At 38.8% G+C, this 17,392-nt stretch overlaps 2 protein-coding genes across 2 annotated transcripts; both read left to right on the top strand.

Annotated features, from left to right (window-relative positions):
• Positions 1-6,591: 6,591 nt before the first annotated feature.
• On the top strand, positions 6,592-7,539 carry LOC101632868 (olfactory receptor 8H1-like). Its single transcript, XM_004683477.1, has one exon. It carries the CDS (start codon positions 6,592-6,594, stop codon positions 7,537-7,539), a length of 948 nt encoding a protein of 315 aa, XP_004683534.1.
• A 6,988-nt stretch (positions 7,540-14,527) lies between these two features.
• On the top strand, positions 14,528-15,475 carry LOC101633098 (olfactory receptor 8H1-like). The gene has a single exon (XM_004683478.1). The coding sequence runs from the start codon at positions 14,528-14,530 to the stop codon at positions 15,473-15,475; it is 948 nt and encodes a 315-aa protein (XP_004683535.1).
• Positions 15,476-17,392: the final 1,917 nt, after the last annotated feature.

The following is a 17,392-nucleotide window of genomic DNA, read 5'->3' on the forward strand; positions in this document are numbered from 1 at the left end:
TGCTGTTGAATATTTATTTACAATTTATTTATTTATACTTATAGATCTGGGGTACAGGTCAGAGGTGTGGTGGGTGAGAGAATTCACCAGAGACAGAGTGGGGAGCAGAACAGGCAGATGGACTGAAGTACACTGCTGAGGGCAGCAGCAGGCAGGTCAGGAGAGGTCTGCTGTGCCATGTGGGTCAGTTCCCTGGCTGAGGATCGAACTCCTGTGGCAGTGGCTTCTGAGAGCTTCATAGTGCAGAGATTTAACATATTGTATCACCAGGGAGGGCCCAAACATTTATCTTTTAAATAATCTTTTTACTTTTTATCCAAGCCATATCTTACCTTTATAATTTTGCTCTTCGGTAACATTGGTTTACACTGCTATTTATATTTTTGAAGAACAGGATCCCTTTCCAGCTGTGTTCACATAATGTTCCCACCAGCAAAGCACCCAGAACACTGAGATCATTATTCTTTTTTCTAGCTGCATCATTCTGGGCTCCCTTATCGCACAATACCATTGTCTTACATGTCCATTCTCTCTGCTATCCTGAAAATTAATTCCACTTCAGGAAAGAGAAAAGCCTTCTCCACCCGTGTCTCCCATGCTCTCCACCCCCACCGCACGGACCCTCTGCTCCTTCCCTATTTGTGCTGGCTCCTCCCCCTGCTCTTACTCCTCTGAATGTCTCAGTTCCATAGTCAGGTTTTATCATCTGGGTGTTGAGTTTTACCTCTGACCCTTTCTTTATCACAAAGATAAGTGCCACCATTGGGTATTTGTATTACTCCTTCTGACTTAATTCATTTATTGTAATCACTTTTTTTAAAAAAAAATATTTATTTATGCATACAGAATTGGGGTACAGGTCAGAGGTGCAGGGGTGGTGAGAGGAGCAGAACAGGTTGACTGTCGAAGTACATTGCTGAGGAGAGCAGCTGGTGAGCGGTCAAGAGAGGTCTGCTGCACTATGTGGATCACCTCCGGGGTGGGGATTGAACTCATGCTGAAATGGCTTTAGCTTGTTAGTGCTCTGCTTTAACCTGCTGCACCACCAGGGAGGGCCCTATCTAATCACTTCTACCTCCATCCATATGGCTCACTTTGAGCTCTGCTTTTCTTTCTTCACTAGAGAGCATTTCCTTGAAGTCTCACTGAAACTATTGACTCCTTTCATTTACTGGTGTTTTGTTGACTCACTGTCACTTGTCCAAATGTAATCTTGGGTATTTCCATGAAGATGCCTCTAGAAATCTATATTGTCATGGGTATCACAAAATAATTCTAACACTTATGATATCAACTTAAGAACATCTGAAGCAAAACACAAGAGAGTTCTCATCTTTCAAATTATAACATATGAATACTCTTGCATTGTCCAAAACTTTATTATGGAAAATTTTTCCATTCTTGGCTCAATACAAATAGCTTCAGCAAACACTGAATCCATTATATTCAGAAGAAATGTAGTAGAGTGACTATGAGCATTTCTTTGGACCAGAAATTTTGATTTCAATTCTAGATCTGCTTACCTTCTGGCTATGTCACCTTCAGTAATTTGGTTAAATGTATAGCCTCAGTTTGTTTGTGAAGATTAAGTCTGGTGATAAATATCAAATTTTAAATCATTTCTAGCTAATATTACCCATTATCATAAGATTTACATTTCTGTAATATTTCAATATGCAATGTTTTTCTTCAGGATATTCTCTGTTGTTTTATGAGTTAATTTTGATGAATTTATTAGATGAGAACATAAACGACTAAAAAAGAAAAATCCCAATGCTTCACAAATTTGGATTTGTTAGGATAGATATCAACATTGGAGAAAACATAGAACATATTGAAAAACTAGCTGGAAAGAGGTATGTACTAATAGCTATTGACAGCTTGGTGTCTATACTTTAGTTATGTATGTGTGCATATGTATTGCATATATTAGTAAAATTTCGGGTGTTTCCTACGTACTTTATGCAGCCTTCTGGTATAATTCATTGAGACATCATGAGATGAATGTATTTCTTGTCTAGGACGTTACCAGATAGCATGCTATGGACTTCAAGTGTTCTCAGCCCATAAATCTAAAATCTGAATGCAATAAGATCAGTTTAATTTCTACCTGCTAAGCAGTTAAAGTCCTACCTTTCTGTGACATGATAATGGCTTCAGTAGCCCCAAATTTGTTGAATCTGTATATCTACAAACCATTTTCCTTCACTGGTTTCTAAGGTCTGTTGTACCCTCTACAATGAAATCTTGAAACAGGCCCATGTTTCTCTAGTTTTACATTTAATGGAGAAAAGTTGTAGAGGTAAGGACTGGTAATACATTCAGATTATGTGGCAAGTCACATGACATGTTTTTTACACGTTATTATATGTGTTGACATTGTAATGACCCTGATGTTGGAGATGTGGAAATAATTGCTTAGAGAAATATCACTTCTCAGTTTAAAGGTGCCCCTTGTTTAGGAAGCCATTTGTTTATAAGCAGATGTGTAGTAACAGGGTCAGTTTAGAAATTTAGTTGCCCTGAGAGTCACTGTGTAAACCGAATTAACAGGTAGTCTTGATACCATGTCTCTGAAAAGTGGCAAAAACATAGATAAGAAAATGAAACCACTGCAGGATGCGTAAGCATCTCATGCATGTCACCTTCTTAAAGTTTTCTCCAGATTTTGGTGAGATCCAGCTGACACTGCCGTTTGGGATAGTGATGTAATGATGTCCTTGTTTGCTGCACACAGCTGCCAAGAACTCTCGTGCTCGATCTTTCTAGGCTCCCAGGACTTGCCAAAAGACTCAGAACCTTCCATCCTTTAATGCCAATTGAATTGTATCCATCCATTGTTGTAATGGGGACTCTTTGAATAAACTCATGATGTGATTATGTGCCCTTGTCTACTTGTCAGTGAAACCTTTACACTCCAGTAGAGTTAGCACTGAAGAGATCTGAACATGCTACAGTGAACTTTTGGCAAAATTGATAAATCACAATACATCTCAGACTTTGGTCTATATTCTGCTCTCAATCAGAAATAAGTCAAATATATGTTACAGAAATTTAAATGCACATTATGGAATGTGGTGAGATTTGCCATGGGTGCATTTAAGAAAGAAGAATATAAGGAGATGTAAAGGAGGAGAATGGCCATATATTGACATGATAATATTGTCAAAGAGAGCTCACAAAGAGACAGATTCAAGGAAGGAATCGTGTGATTAACTGTGTGAGCATTCTGAATTAAAAAAATGCAGACAAATTGCAAAGATATATTGAGGAAAGAGATACTCTACTTAGTTGTGTTGAAGTGTCATTTAATTTTAAATTCATCTTTAGGGATATCCCTTTAGGTTAAAGATATTTAAAGAAACACTTGAGTGTTAAAAATAATAACAACACTGTTATTAAAGAGAATGATAGTAACACTATGGAAAGTTAAAGGAAGACACTTCCACTTAAATGTTTTTGTTTTTTTTTTTAGATTTATTTATTTATTTATACAGAACTGGGGTACAGGCCAGAGATGCGATGGGTGAGAGGATTCACCAGAGACAGAGTGGGGAGCAGAACAGGCACATCGACGAAGTACACTGCTGAGGGGAGCAGCGGGCGGGTCAGGAGAGGTCTGCCGTGCCATGTGCATCTCCCCCCCCCCCCGGGCAGGCGGGGATCGAACTCATGCAGAAGTGGCTTAAGCTTCTTAGTGCTGCGCTTTAACCCGCTGCCTCATCACCTTACAGTGCAAATGTGGTCAGGACTAAATATGCATGTAGTGGGACTGTTTGCTGTCCCGTGGTTCTTGGCCTGAATACTGAGTAGTGGTGGGCGCGGCAAGGGCATCACTGGAGGGAAGGACAGGAAAACCCAGGCAGAGCTGAGTGGGCACCAGCTCTTCAGGGAGACCCAAACAGATGGGATAGGGCCAGTTGTAGGATTTGACAAACTGGCCAGCCAGAGGTTGAAGACGTCACTCCTGGTACTTTTAGGGATAGGATGTTTTTTTGTTTTGTTTTGTTTTGTTTTTAAAGATTTATTTATTTGTGCATACAGAACTGGGGTACAGGCCAGAGGCTCAGAGGAGGTGAGAGGCTTCACCAGAGACAGATCAACGAAGTACACTGCTGAGGGGAGCAGCGGGCGGGCCAGGAGCCGTCTGCCGCGCCCTGGGGGGTCACCTCCGGGGCAGACGGGAATCGAACTCATGCGGAAGCGGCTCTAGATTCTCAGTGCTGTGCTTCAACCCGCTGCGCCACCAGGGAGGGCCGGGATAGGATCTTTTAAATAGTAATTAATTTAAAGTTAGGTTGGAGCTGTACCCTAGTCGGTTGGGGCTGGTGTCACTGAAGGAAGGCTTACAGCACGGGAACAATGAGGACAGTGGACACATGAAGCAGAAGAAAAGACGTCTGCCTAGAAGAAGGGAGAGGGCTTCACCAGAAATCAGCCCTAATGTCATCTGGGAGTCAAGATCTAGAATGCAGAAGAGCGAGAAATAAGCTGTGAATGTTTCAGCTCCCAATGTGGTTACAGCAAACCTAACAAAGTGACACTCCCAGTGTGTGGAGATGTAGATAACAGAACGAATGAAGAAGGGGAAGATGATACAGGTTTCATGTATCATGTGGGGATTGGTTAGGTAGAGGTGTGGTTATGATCTTTGTATGAAAGTACCAAAAGTAAAAAGATGCTACAAAATAGTTTTTTAAAGTCTTTTTGATTGTGAGACAAGGAGCTTAATTCTTTATGTCACTGTCAAGTTGAATGTGAAAAGTACACATTTTTGGTATATCCACAGTCCATACTATTTGAGATCATAGGATTATCTCATGAATTATAAAAATTAATAATCTGTCTCTGATGGTTTCAGTATTCATTGGTTGAGTATCTAGAAACTCTTTGTTTATCTCCCCAGTCAAAATTTGAGCTCCACAAAACAAGATCAAACCTGACTCTGCATTTTGTGGTTTCAAGGGAGAAGGTAATTGTGTCTGCAAACTTAACATAGTTGTATGAGTCCGTAAACTTTTTTCCTTGGGAACAGGCCAAAGACTTCTTCTGGGAATTAGTCTCACAAGGATGACCAAAGCTTGCATTATCACATCCCAGATATACGAGGTGCCCAGGATGGGAGACAAAGCACTTAGAACTCCCTGATATTCTGTATAGACAATAGACTTCACTCCAGGCAAATTTCCTCTTGATCAGGATCTTTAAAAAAATTAGTAGGTGGATTTATTTTATATCAGAATAAAAATATGAATGCACAAACATTTGAAAAGAACTTCTATCAAAGGAAACATAGATTACAAACATTTTGGACTCAAATGCATTTCATATTTTACTCTGAGAAAAATTTGAGTTTGACAAATTTCTAGACAGATCATTTTGAGCAGGCTTCTTTTTTTTTTGTCTTTCTACCAACGCTGGCTCACAGTAAGTATTATGCTCAAAATTATAGTGTTTTATTTAGAATAAAATAAAATGTCAAGAGTCCAGAAAGGCATACACACACATGTCACTTAGACCTTAGACTCTCAATGATGCCAGTACTTCTAGAAGTAGAAATAGAGTTAATGGAACCAGGTAAAACTCATTGACAAAATTTTAGAAAGGTAATTTCATTGAAATTTGTTTTTTTTTTTTTTTTAAGATTTATTTATTTATTTATACAGAACTGGGGTACAGGCCAGAGGCTCAGGCGCGGTGAGAGTCTTCACCAGAGACAGAGTGGGGAAAAGAACAGGCAGATCTACAAAGTACACTGCTGAGGGGAGCAGTGGGCGAGTCAGGAGAGGTCTGCCACACCATGTGGTCACCTCCGGGGCAGGTGGGATGGAACTCATGCGGAAGTGGCTTTAGCTTCTCAGTGCTGTGCTTTAACCTGCTGCGCCACCCGGGAGGGCCGAAATTTGCTTTTATAAGGTCAATTTTCAAAAGCACTATCTTCCAGAATTTTAAACTGATATCATGCATACTGATAGCTAATATAACCCTCTAAAGTCCTTTTAATTTGAAATTGTCATTAATAGAAACATTTTGAGAAAAAAATAAAGATTAAATTTATGCTTAAAGCCATACTTTAATTGTTCTATATATAAATACATTTTTTAACAAGCTTGGTTAAATTAATTATAATGGGGAATCTTGTGTTTGATAAGCTCCTACTCTTAGTTTATCTGTAGACTCAGGGCATCATAATTTAAGAGCTCTCACTAAGGATAAATTTATTAACAGTATGTCCCTTTCCTATCTGAAAAAATTATGGTTAACGGTCATATGCATGTTATAATATTTTCATTTGAAATAAAGACATTAAAAAAGAGAATCACTTAGATCAGTGTCAGCTTCATTCCAATTAAGCAGTACATCTGGATATAGTACATCATGAATAATAATCAATGTATGTCCATTTCTATATATATATAAAACCAAATTCAGCTTCCTCACCCTGTTCTGTAAACCACTCATTATTATCAACCGGGAAACATTTAACTAATTAACATATGCTACATCATTCATAGAAACCTGATTTTTTTGTGATGTTATATCTACTAAGTATCAACTCTGACGTTTCAACAGGTTAATCAGTGGAGCACAATGCATAGAAGGAATAAGACCGATGTGCCTTACTTCATCCTTCTGGGATTTGCCGATGCTGAGGACATCCAGCTGGTGCTCTTCGTGCTGTTTCTGCTGATCTACCTGGTCACCGTGCTGGGGAATGCGGGCATGATAATGGTCATCCGCCTGGATGCCCAGCTGCACACACCCATGTATTTCTTCCTCAGTCACCTGTCTTTCATTGACCTCAGTTACTCATCTGTCATCTCCCCTAAAACCTTACATAACTTACTGACCTCCAACAAGAAGATTTCCTACGTGACTTGCTTCACTCAGCTATACATTTTTGTCTTTTTTGTTGCTTCCGAATGCATTCTTCTGTCCTCCATGGCCTATGACCGCTACGTAGCCATCTGCAATCCTCTCCACTACCCGGTTGTCATGTCCACAAGACGCTGCTGGATCCTGGTCCTTGGGACCTATTTTATAGGTTTTATAGATTTTTTCATCACTGTGCTCGGCATGAGGAAATTGACCTTCTGTGATTCCAATGTAGTCCATCATTTTTTCTGTGACACGTCCCCTCTTATCGCCCTCTCGTGCACTGACACCCAAGACACCGAACTCATTATATTCGTTTTTGCAGGCTGCACACTTGTGGGGTCTCTTATCACAATATCGGTGTCGTACATGTCCATTCTCTCTGCTATCCTGAAAATTAAGTCCACTTCAGGAAAGAGAAAAGCTTTCTCCACCTGTGGCTCCCATGTCGTGGCCGTCACCATCTTCTATAGCACCATGATCTTCAGTTACTTAAGACCAAGTACATCCTACTCCCTGGGAAAGGACCAGGTGGCTTCTGTGTTTTACACGATCGTGACCCCCATGCTGAACCCACTCATTTACAGCCTCCGCAACAAAGAGGTGAAAAATGCTGTCCTGAGAGTCCTGCAGAGGAGAGAGGGCTCCAGGCACTGGAAATAGTGCTGTTGAACATTTATTTTTTCAATGTCTTTACTTTTTATCCAAGCTGAATTTTACCTTAATAATTTCGCTAGTCAGGTAACATTGGTTTACAGTTTTTATATTTTTGAAGAATAGCATCCGTTTTCCAGCTGTGTCCACATAATGCTCCCACCAGCAAAGCACCCATATCCACCCCCATGGGCCCCACGCTCCTTCTGCATTTGTGAGGCTCCTCTCCCTGCTCTTACTCCTCTGTCTCAATTCCACTACCAGATTTTAAGGTACACACTTTGAGTTTTGCCCTCTGAGCTTTTGTCTTGTCTGTCAATAATACAAAGGTAAGTGTCACCACTGGGTATCTGTTTTATTCCTTCTAACTTATTTCATTTTCCGTAGGCCTTTGAGCTCTGTTCATGCAGCTAAACTTTTATGCTCCATTTTACTTTCTTCACTACAGGGATTCCTTAAGTTCTCCAAATACAATGGACTCTATTTCCTGTGTTTCTGATGATCCCCCAAATGTAATCACATTCCCACATGTAATCATCAATACTGTCATTGAAATCACAAAACCGTTTTTTGATGTATGGTCTCAATTTAAAGACAACAAATGCACAAAATAAGAAAAGGAAGTTGTCATCTTTCATTTTTTTTTAAGCGACAATTCCCTTGTATAGTCCAGAACTTTATTCTGCAAAGAGCTCATTTGTTGCTCACTAAAACAGTATCAGAATTCATTGAAACTATTTCTGCCTAAGAAAATAGTTATGTGACTAAAATATTTGCTCTGGAACAAGAAACTTCAATTTTGATTCTAGACCTGCTTACATTTTAGCAATTAATTTATCCTCCAGTAAGTCACTGAAACTTAGAGCCTTAGTTTCAAAACTGTAAAAAGATAAATAATAATCCCAGGTCTATAGAGTATTTGCAAACATGAAGTCAGATGATGGATGTAAAACACTTAAGGCATTTTGAGGCCCTCACTGGTGGCACAGCGGGTTAAAGCACTTCACTGAGAAGCTAAAGCCACTTCTGCATGAGTTCGATTCCCGCCTGCCCCGGAGGTGACCACATGGCGCGGCAGACCTCTCCTGACCCGCCCGCTGCTCCCCTCAGCAGTGTACTTCGTCCATCTGCCTGTTCTGCTCCCTGCTCTGTCTCTGGTGAAGCCTCTCGCCACCCCTGAGCCTCTGGCCTGTACCCCAGTTCTGTATGCACAAATAAATAAATCTTTAAACAAAACAAAACAAAACAAAAAAAACACTTGAGGCATTTTGAATAAAATTGTTCATTATCATAAGAAGAATACCTGCATTATTTTTTAATTCACAGTCACTTGTACTTTGTAGATTAATTTTGATTAATTGGCAAACACACAAAAAACTAAAAAGGAAAATTGCAATGCTTTATAAATTTGGACTTTGCAATGTTATGTGTTAACACTGGAGAAAACATAGAACATGCTGAAAAAAAAAGCAGGAAAAAAGGATTGCTCCAATAATTACAGACAGCTTAGTGTCCCATGTTCTTTTGTTATGTATTTGTGAATATATATTGTAAGCATGAGTAAAATTTCTGGGGTGTCCTGTACTGTTTTGCAGGTTTCTGATACACCTGCAAGTGTAAACTTTGCTCTTCTGTCATTGAAACATTGTGAGATGAATGTGTTCTTGGTCTAGGATACTGCCAGCTAACATTTTGTGGGCTTGAAGTGTTGTAAGCTCATCTATCTAACACTCTGCATATGCAACAAAATCACCTTGGTTTCATCATCTGCTGAGCATTCAAAATCATTAACTTTCTGAGACATGTTAATAGCTTCAATCACTGCTAACTTGTTGAAATGATGTTTTTTAAAGCCATCTCTTGGTTTCTAAATTTTGTTATATTTTTTGCAAGTAAATTTTTGAAGCAAATGTTTCATTCACATGTTTAACATTTTTAGTGGAGAAAAGTTGTAAAGTTCAAACTTGAAAATCAATTGAGGTTATAAAGTCACCCATAAGTTTTAGTCAGGAGAATAGACAGTTTTCCATAATTTTAAAGTCTTCCTCTTAAAAACAATAACTAAGGGGGCCCTCCTTGGTGGCACAGCGGGTTAAAGCACAGCAGTAAGAAGCTAAAGCCACTTCTGCATGAGCTCGATTCCCGCTTGCCCTGGAGGTGACCACATGGCGCGGCAGACCTCTCGTGACCCGCCTGCTGCTCCCCTCAGCAGTGTACTTCGTCAGTCGGCCTGTTCTGCTCCCCACTCTGTCTCTCACCACCCCTGAGCCTCTGGCCTGTACCCCAGTTTTGTATACACAAATAAAAAATAAATAAAAAAAATAAACTTCTGCTTTGGTTCTTAGATAGAGCTCATTCTTCCATTCTAGATCTGCTACCTTTTAGCTGTATGTGAGTCATTCAAATTCAGAGCCTCAGTTTCTAAAGCTGTGGAAGATAAATAATAATCCCAGTTTTGTCATGTTTTAGTAAAATTTAAAGCAGGTGACAAATGTAGTTTTAAGGTATTTCTAATAAATATTGTTTATTATAAGAAAACTTACATTTCTGCAGTATTTTATGTGCATTATGAATCTTCTACAGAATACTCACTTGTGTTTTATAAATTCCTTTTGATTAACTAATAGGCAAATACACAAGTGACTGAAAAGGAAAAAATCTCAATGCTTCACAAATTTGGATTTGTTAGGGTATATGTTGATAGTGGCTTATAGAACATATTGGAAAAACAGAAGGAAAGAGAATTTCCCTATGAACTACTGACAGCTTAGTGTCTGTTATTTAGTTATATATGTATGCATACCACATTGTGTGTAGTAGTAAAATTTCTGGTGTATCCTTCATGCAGTTTTCTTATACACTTGCCAGTATAAACTTTGTTAATTTCCTTGTCATTAAAACACTGTGAGACAGTGGCCAGTGTTCCTTCCCTGTGTCCCTTCCCAGTGGCTAGCGGGTTGAAGCAAAACATTAAGAAACTAAAAGCCACTTCAGCATGAGTTTGATCCCCACTCCTGCCCCAGAGGTGACTCACATGGCGGGCAGATCTCTCCTTACCAGCCTGCTGCTCTCTTCAGCAGTGTACTTCATCGATCTGCCTGTTCTGCTCCTCACTCTGTCTCTGGTGAATCTTCTCACTTCCCACACCCCTGACCAGTACCCCAGCTCTGTATGTATAAATAAATAAATCTTTAAAAAAAAAAAAAACCAGCAAAACCCAAAAAAACCCATTGTGAGACAAATGCGTGACTGATCTAGGAGACTTCCAGAGAGCATGCTGTGGACTCGAAGTGTTATCAGCCTATGGAGTAAAACTCTGCATGCCATAAAATCACCTTGGTTTCTACCTGCTGAATGTTTAAAGTCCTTGTCTTTTTGTGACATGTTAACAGCTTCAGTCATTGCTAACTTGTTGAAATTCTTTACAATTTTTAAAACCTTGGTATCTCAGTTTTGTTATATATATTTTATAAACAACGAAAATAGAAAGGAACAATCCAAACTAAACAAATATAAACGATGGGGATATAACTGAAGAACTGAGGCTACTACTGCAGCATAGAAGTTGGTCATAGAGGCGAGACTGGAAGAGGCAGTGGTCAAGAGGGTCTTCACAAAATAAAGAGAACAGCAAAACACTCATCACGATAGTGACAGTAATAACCATGGCAGGAAGCTAGAAGACCACCACCACTCAAGTTGACTTTCAAGGATTTGTACCTGCACTGTAAATACCATCTACTGGAAGCAAGGCTAAGCGTGCCCAGAGTAGGGTGATTTCTGGTCCTTGGTTCTTGAACTGAGGAAGGAGGAGCGTGCCCCTCTGCAAGAACATCACAGACTGGGAGGGTCAAAGGAAGCCCAGGTAAAGCTGAGGCCATCAGCCCACCGTGATGGGCTGGGGCTGAGTTGTGGGAAGAGACAAATGTGTGAGCTAGCTGGAGCTTACCTGTGACTGAAGCTGGTTTGTTGTCAGTCTTCAGTTGAAGTAGAATTTTGATAAATGCCAGTGCACATATTCCCTGAGAATAATGAATGGATTTGTTTGATCCATAACCTAAATAAGAAAATAAAAGGAGGCCCTCCCTGGTGGCACAGCGGGTTAAAGCACAGCACTAAGAAGCTTAAGCCACTATCTGCATAAGTTCGATCCCTGCCTGCCCAGGAGGAGATCCACCTGCCTCTGCTCCCCTCAGCAGTGTACTTCAGTTCTGTATGAATAAATAAATAAATCTTAAAAAAAAAAAAGAAAATAAAAGGAGAGGATGTACATCCTCAAACATCAGCATGAGATGACTTGGGAATTTGGACATTATCCGTGGGCCCTTAATGACAGGCTGGTTTAGATTGGGGCCAGTGCATAAAGGTCAGTAGGGAGCAGAGTACCAATGACTTCGTGGAAAATAAATATGAAAATGTGAAAATTGTTATGTTCTCAATTACATAGTAGTTGCCAAGCTAGTCAAATGCAATCATTATAAAGTTAATGTTACCTGTGACTATGGGAGTCTACTCAAGTTGAATCTTGTGGATATGATGGTGAATACTATGCATTTAAATATATGTGCTTCTGTATGTAAACATGTATACACTATATATATGTATGTGTGTGTATTATGCAAATATATATTTACATACATCAATATTCATATATTCAAGATGTAAGTCCTGGTCCTTCAGTGTGTAACTTCAGTGATATTTGTGCAGGTAATTAACTTAAAGTTAGGTTTTGAGAGTACAGTTAAATCCAGTGGGGCAGGTGTCATGAGAAGAAAGGATCACAGCGCAGAATATGGAGGGCAAGGCCACGTGAAGAGGCAAAGGCTACAGTGAAGGAGTGGGGCCCACTGGAAATCCCCTGACTTCTTAATGGCAGGCTCCCAGATGAACAACAGTGAGTAATACGTCACTGTTGTTTAAACTGCCAGCCTGTGGTATTAGGTTACCGCCAATCTCACAAGCTAACACTCTCCATATAGCATGTATGTGCATGTGTGTTTATGTGTGTGCAGGTGTATGTCAGAGTGAATAAGGTAGAGCAAAGGATGACAGTGTTGACCAGTATGCGTGGAAGCTGCTTAGGTGCAGGTGTGGTGATGATCTTTACATGAAATTATTTACGAGAAATAAAGACACTACAAAAGATAAGTTTAAAAATATCTTTGATTTTGACAAGGAACATCATTCTTTATTTGGTTCAGTGTAATGGTCATTGTGAAAAATACACCTTAATCATGCACCAAACCTCCATGTTCTGAAAAAAAATCACTGTGAAAAATAAATCACTCCATCAAGGAGAGTAATTAGGGTTGTTGTATCTAGAAGTCGTTTCTTGGCATCCTTACTCAAAAACCTAGAGAACCACAATACAAGACCAGACGAGGCTCTTTCTTGGTTTCTAAGGGACAAGGCAACTATTTCCTTGAGATGTTGAGAACTTCGGCTTTTGTCCTTGGAAGAAGGCCAAGCAATCTTCACTGGAAATTGGTCCCTCAAGGATGACCAAACACTGTATTTTTACCACCCCCAATATATGAGGCATCCTGGAATCATCAGGATGAGAGACAAAACAGCACTGTTCTGCTGTTCTCAGAATTCCCTGACATTCATTAAAACATCAATCACTCCCAGCAAACTGCTACTTGACCAGGATCTTAAAAAATTTCCTAGCTTGATGATCATTTCTTCAGGATAAAAAAAATATACATGCCAAGATTTGTAAAACTTGTCTTGAAGAACACATATATTATAATGATTTTTATTTAAATTGGCCATATTTTATTTGTGAGGAAAGATTTAGGTTGAACCATTTCTAGACTGATATCATTAGAAGAAGGTTTTTGTGTTTTCAACTGACTTTGAATCACAGTAAGTATTACTCTCAAAACCACAGGGTTTCAGTTGGAGCCAATGAAATGACACCTGTGGGAAGAATAAGCTCACATATCACTAAGACTTGACCCGAAGTGATAACTGTATCTTGGGAGAGAGAAACATGGGTCACTAAGCAATGTTAGCATATTTGTAATATAACATGGGCAGTTTTTTTTTTTTTAAGATTTATTTATTTGTGCATACAGAACTGGGGTACAGGCCAGAGGCTCAGGGGTGGCGAGAGGCTTCACCAGAGACAGAGTGGGGGGCAGAACAGGCAGATCCACGAAGTACACTGCTGAGGGGAAGCAGTGGGTGGGTCAGGAGCGGTCTGCTGCGCCATGTGGTCACCTTCCCGGGGAGGCAGGGATCGAACTCATGTGGAAGTGGCTTTAGCTTCTTAGTGCTGTGCTTTAACCTGCTGCACCACCAAGGAGGGCCAACATGGGCAGATTTTAATGGTAAATGGTCAAATTATGAAAATATTGTTTCTTCTGGAAATGGTACTAATATTTATTAGTATTTATTACCCTAAAAAACCCATAGAACTAATTTAAGTTTGATATTAGGCATTAATATAAACTAATATTAGAAGCAATGAGAGAGTAAATGATGGCTTAATACTAAATTTGAATCATTGTTTTATAGATGTATATAATTTTTATAGGCTTTCTGGAATTAAACATAATGAGGAAGATGACATTTGAGTATATTCTGCAGAGTCAATCTACCTTAGAGACACACAGAGTATTCATTTAATAGCTTTGACTCAGGATAAATTGCTAGAATTTTGCCTTTTTCCTTACCTAAATGTTACAACTACCAGTAACATCTATGGCATAATATTCTTAGAGGGAATACATGCATTAAAAAAGGAAAGCATTTAGAATAGTATAAGTTTCATTCCAAACTATAGATCCAGTTTATTACACATGATCAACTTATACCCATTTCTATTACATACAATAAAAAAATGATTTTTTCATTATAGTCTGTAAACCATTATTATAAAATAGAAACATTAAATTAATATAGATATTCAGGATCATAGAATCTTGAAGTTTTTGAAGTCATTTCAAGTGTTCGAACTCTGACTTCTCCACAGGTAAAGCAGTGGAGCATAATGCGTAGATGGAATAAGACAGACGTGCCTTACTTCATCCTTGTGGGCCTGACAGATGCTGAGGACATCCGGCTGGTGCTCTTTGTGCTGTTTCTGCTGATCTACCTGGTCACCGTGCTGGGGAATGCGGGCATGATAACGGTCATCCGCCTGGATGCCCAGCTGCACACCCCCATGTATTTCTTTCTCAGTCACCTGTCATTTCTTGATATCAGCTATTCAACTGTCATCACACCAAAAACCTTAGAGAACTTACTGACTTCCAACAGGAAGATTTCCTATGCAAATTGCTTCACTCAAATGTGCCTTTTTGTGTTCTTTGGTGCTTCAGAATGTTTTTTTCTCTCCTCCATGGCCCATGACCGCTACGTAGCCATCTGTAATCCTCTCCACTACCCGGTCGTCATGTCCACAAGACGCTGCTGGTCTCTCGTTGTTGGGTCCTATTTAGTAGGTTTCACTGATTCTTTAGTCATTAAGCTATGCATGAGGAAATTACATTTCTGTAACTCCAATGTCATTCATCATTTTTTCTGTGATTCCTCTCCAATGATAGCCCTTTCTTGCACTGAAACCCAGGACACTGAAGTCATGATTTTCATTTTTGCTGGCTCCACCCTCATGATCTCACTTATTACACTGTCAGTGTCCTATGTGTCCATTCTCTCGACTATCTTGAAAATTAATTCTGCTTCAGGAAAGAGAAAAGCCTTCTCCACCTGTGCCTCCCATCTCTTGGCCGTCACCATCTTCTATAGCACCATGATCTTCAGTTACTTAAGACCAAGTACATCCTACTCCCTGGGAAAGGACCAGGTGGCTTCTGTGTTTTACACTATTGTCATCCCCATGCTGAACCCACTCATTTACAGCCTCCGCAACAAAGAGGTGAAAAATGCTGTCCTGAGAGTCCTGCAGAGGAAAGAGGGCTCCAGGCACTGGAAATAGTGATGCTGAGGGTTTAAGCTCCTTTCATTCTTCTCCCCTGAAGAGTGTTTTTGTAAGGCCTCTCTAAAACAATTGACTCTTCATTCATTTTTGTATCTGTGAACCTTCTGTTACTTGACCAAATATGATCTTGGGTTTTTCAAGAATTATGTCTTTAAAAATTCATATTGTAATGAAAATCATGAAATAGATCTTGCATTTATGGTCTCAGTTTTAGGACAAATGATGGACAAAACAAGAAACCACTGTTGTCATCTTTTATTTATTTTTTTATTACCAATCCCCTTGAATACATTAAGATTAGATAATTTATTGTGGAAAAGAACTTTTTTTGCCACAATAAAAACAGGTTCAGAGATTATTTAATACATTATATTCAGAGAACTCTAGCAGACTGACAATGGACACCATTTTGGAAACAGAGACCTGGATTTACAATTCTATCTGCTTACCATTTTAGTTGTAGAAGCTTCAATAAGTCACTTAACTTTTAGCCTCGGCTGTACAAGATAAATAATAATTTCACGTTCATACAGTTTTGTAAAGATTAAACCAGATGTTGGATGTAAACCATTGAAGGCATTTCTAGTAAATATTAGTATCATAGGACTTCATTCTTATTATCTTTAATGTACATTTCTAACAAATTTTCACTTGTTTTTCTACAAATTATCTTTGATTAATTTAATTGACAAGCACATAAAGATGAAAAAGGAAAATCTCAAAGCTTCACAATTTTTGGACTTTTAATGGTATTGGAGAAAATGGAAAATATTGAAAAATATAAGGAACTAGACACATCCAAATAGTTAATGACAGCTTAATGTGCATTCTTTAGTTAAGTCCATGTGCACAGACATTGCATATAAGTGAAATTTCTGGTCTGTCTTATGTATTTATTGCAAGTTTATGATAAGCTTGAACTTTTTAAAAATTTCTTTGTCATTGAAACATTGTAAGATAAACGCAATATTGGTGCATGAAGACAATCAAGACTCATATCACATTACTAAGAACCCCAAGTGTTGCATACACATCAACTTAAAACTCCACATGTAATAACATAACTTTAGTTTCTACCTGAAAATATGTGTAGCAATACAGTACCTACCTGCCTGTGACATGTTAACAGTCTCAGTCACTGGCAATTTGTTGAAATTCTGTACATTTTAATAGCTTCTAAGGTTTGCTATATTCTTTACAGACAGATTACTGAAAGAAATGCTTCACTCACTATTCTGCATATTTTAATAGCCTCAGTCACTGCCAGTTTGTTGAAATTCTGTTCATTTTAAAACACCATTGCTTTCTTCTTGGTTCTAAGGTTTGTTATGTGCTTCAGAAGTAAATTATCTAAATAAATGCTTCACTCATAGTTCTGCATATTTTAACAGAGAAAAGTTGTAAAGCTAGGAAGTGACAATAAATTCAGATGATATGGCCACCATTCACTTTAGTGATGGAGAGTGAAAAAATTTCCCTTCTCTTGAAAGATTTTATTTACAGGAAAAAATAACGTGTCAAACTAAACCCAAATAAACCCTAGAAATTTGATTGCAGGCCTGAAGCTACAGGAAAGTGCAAATACGTTGGGAGAGATATTGGTGGGAGGGCCCAGTGGTCCAGGGTCCAGGGTGCTATCATGGGGGAATGGGTGGTGACCTATATCTGTGGGGCTGTGAACCTATCCCTTAAATCATCTACAGTATTGTAGATGGATTGTTTCCCTATAAAAACAAATAAATAAATAAAATGATGACAATAATTAATTTTCTCTACATAATGTGGAATGGATGATTTTTGTTGCAATTTTCTAACATCAGAGCATCTTACTCTTATGGTTATTTCAAAGACTATAAAGAAGGTGATTTTCCACATAACAAGTTTTTGATGTTGTTTTGTTTAAACTTTTGTAAT

Source organism: Condylura cristata, unplaced genomic scaffold (assembly GCF_000260355.1).
Source record: "Condylura cristata isolate star-nosed mole 26May11 unplaced genomic scaffold, ConCri1.0 scaffold00015, whole genome shotgun sequence".
Classification (NCBI taxonomy): domain Eukaryota; kingdom Metazoa; phylum Chordata; class Mammalia; order Eulipotyphla; family Talpidae; genus Condylura; species Condylura cristata.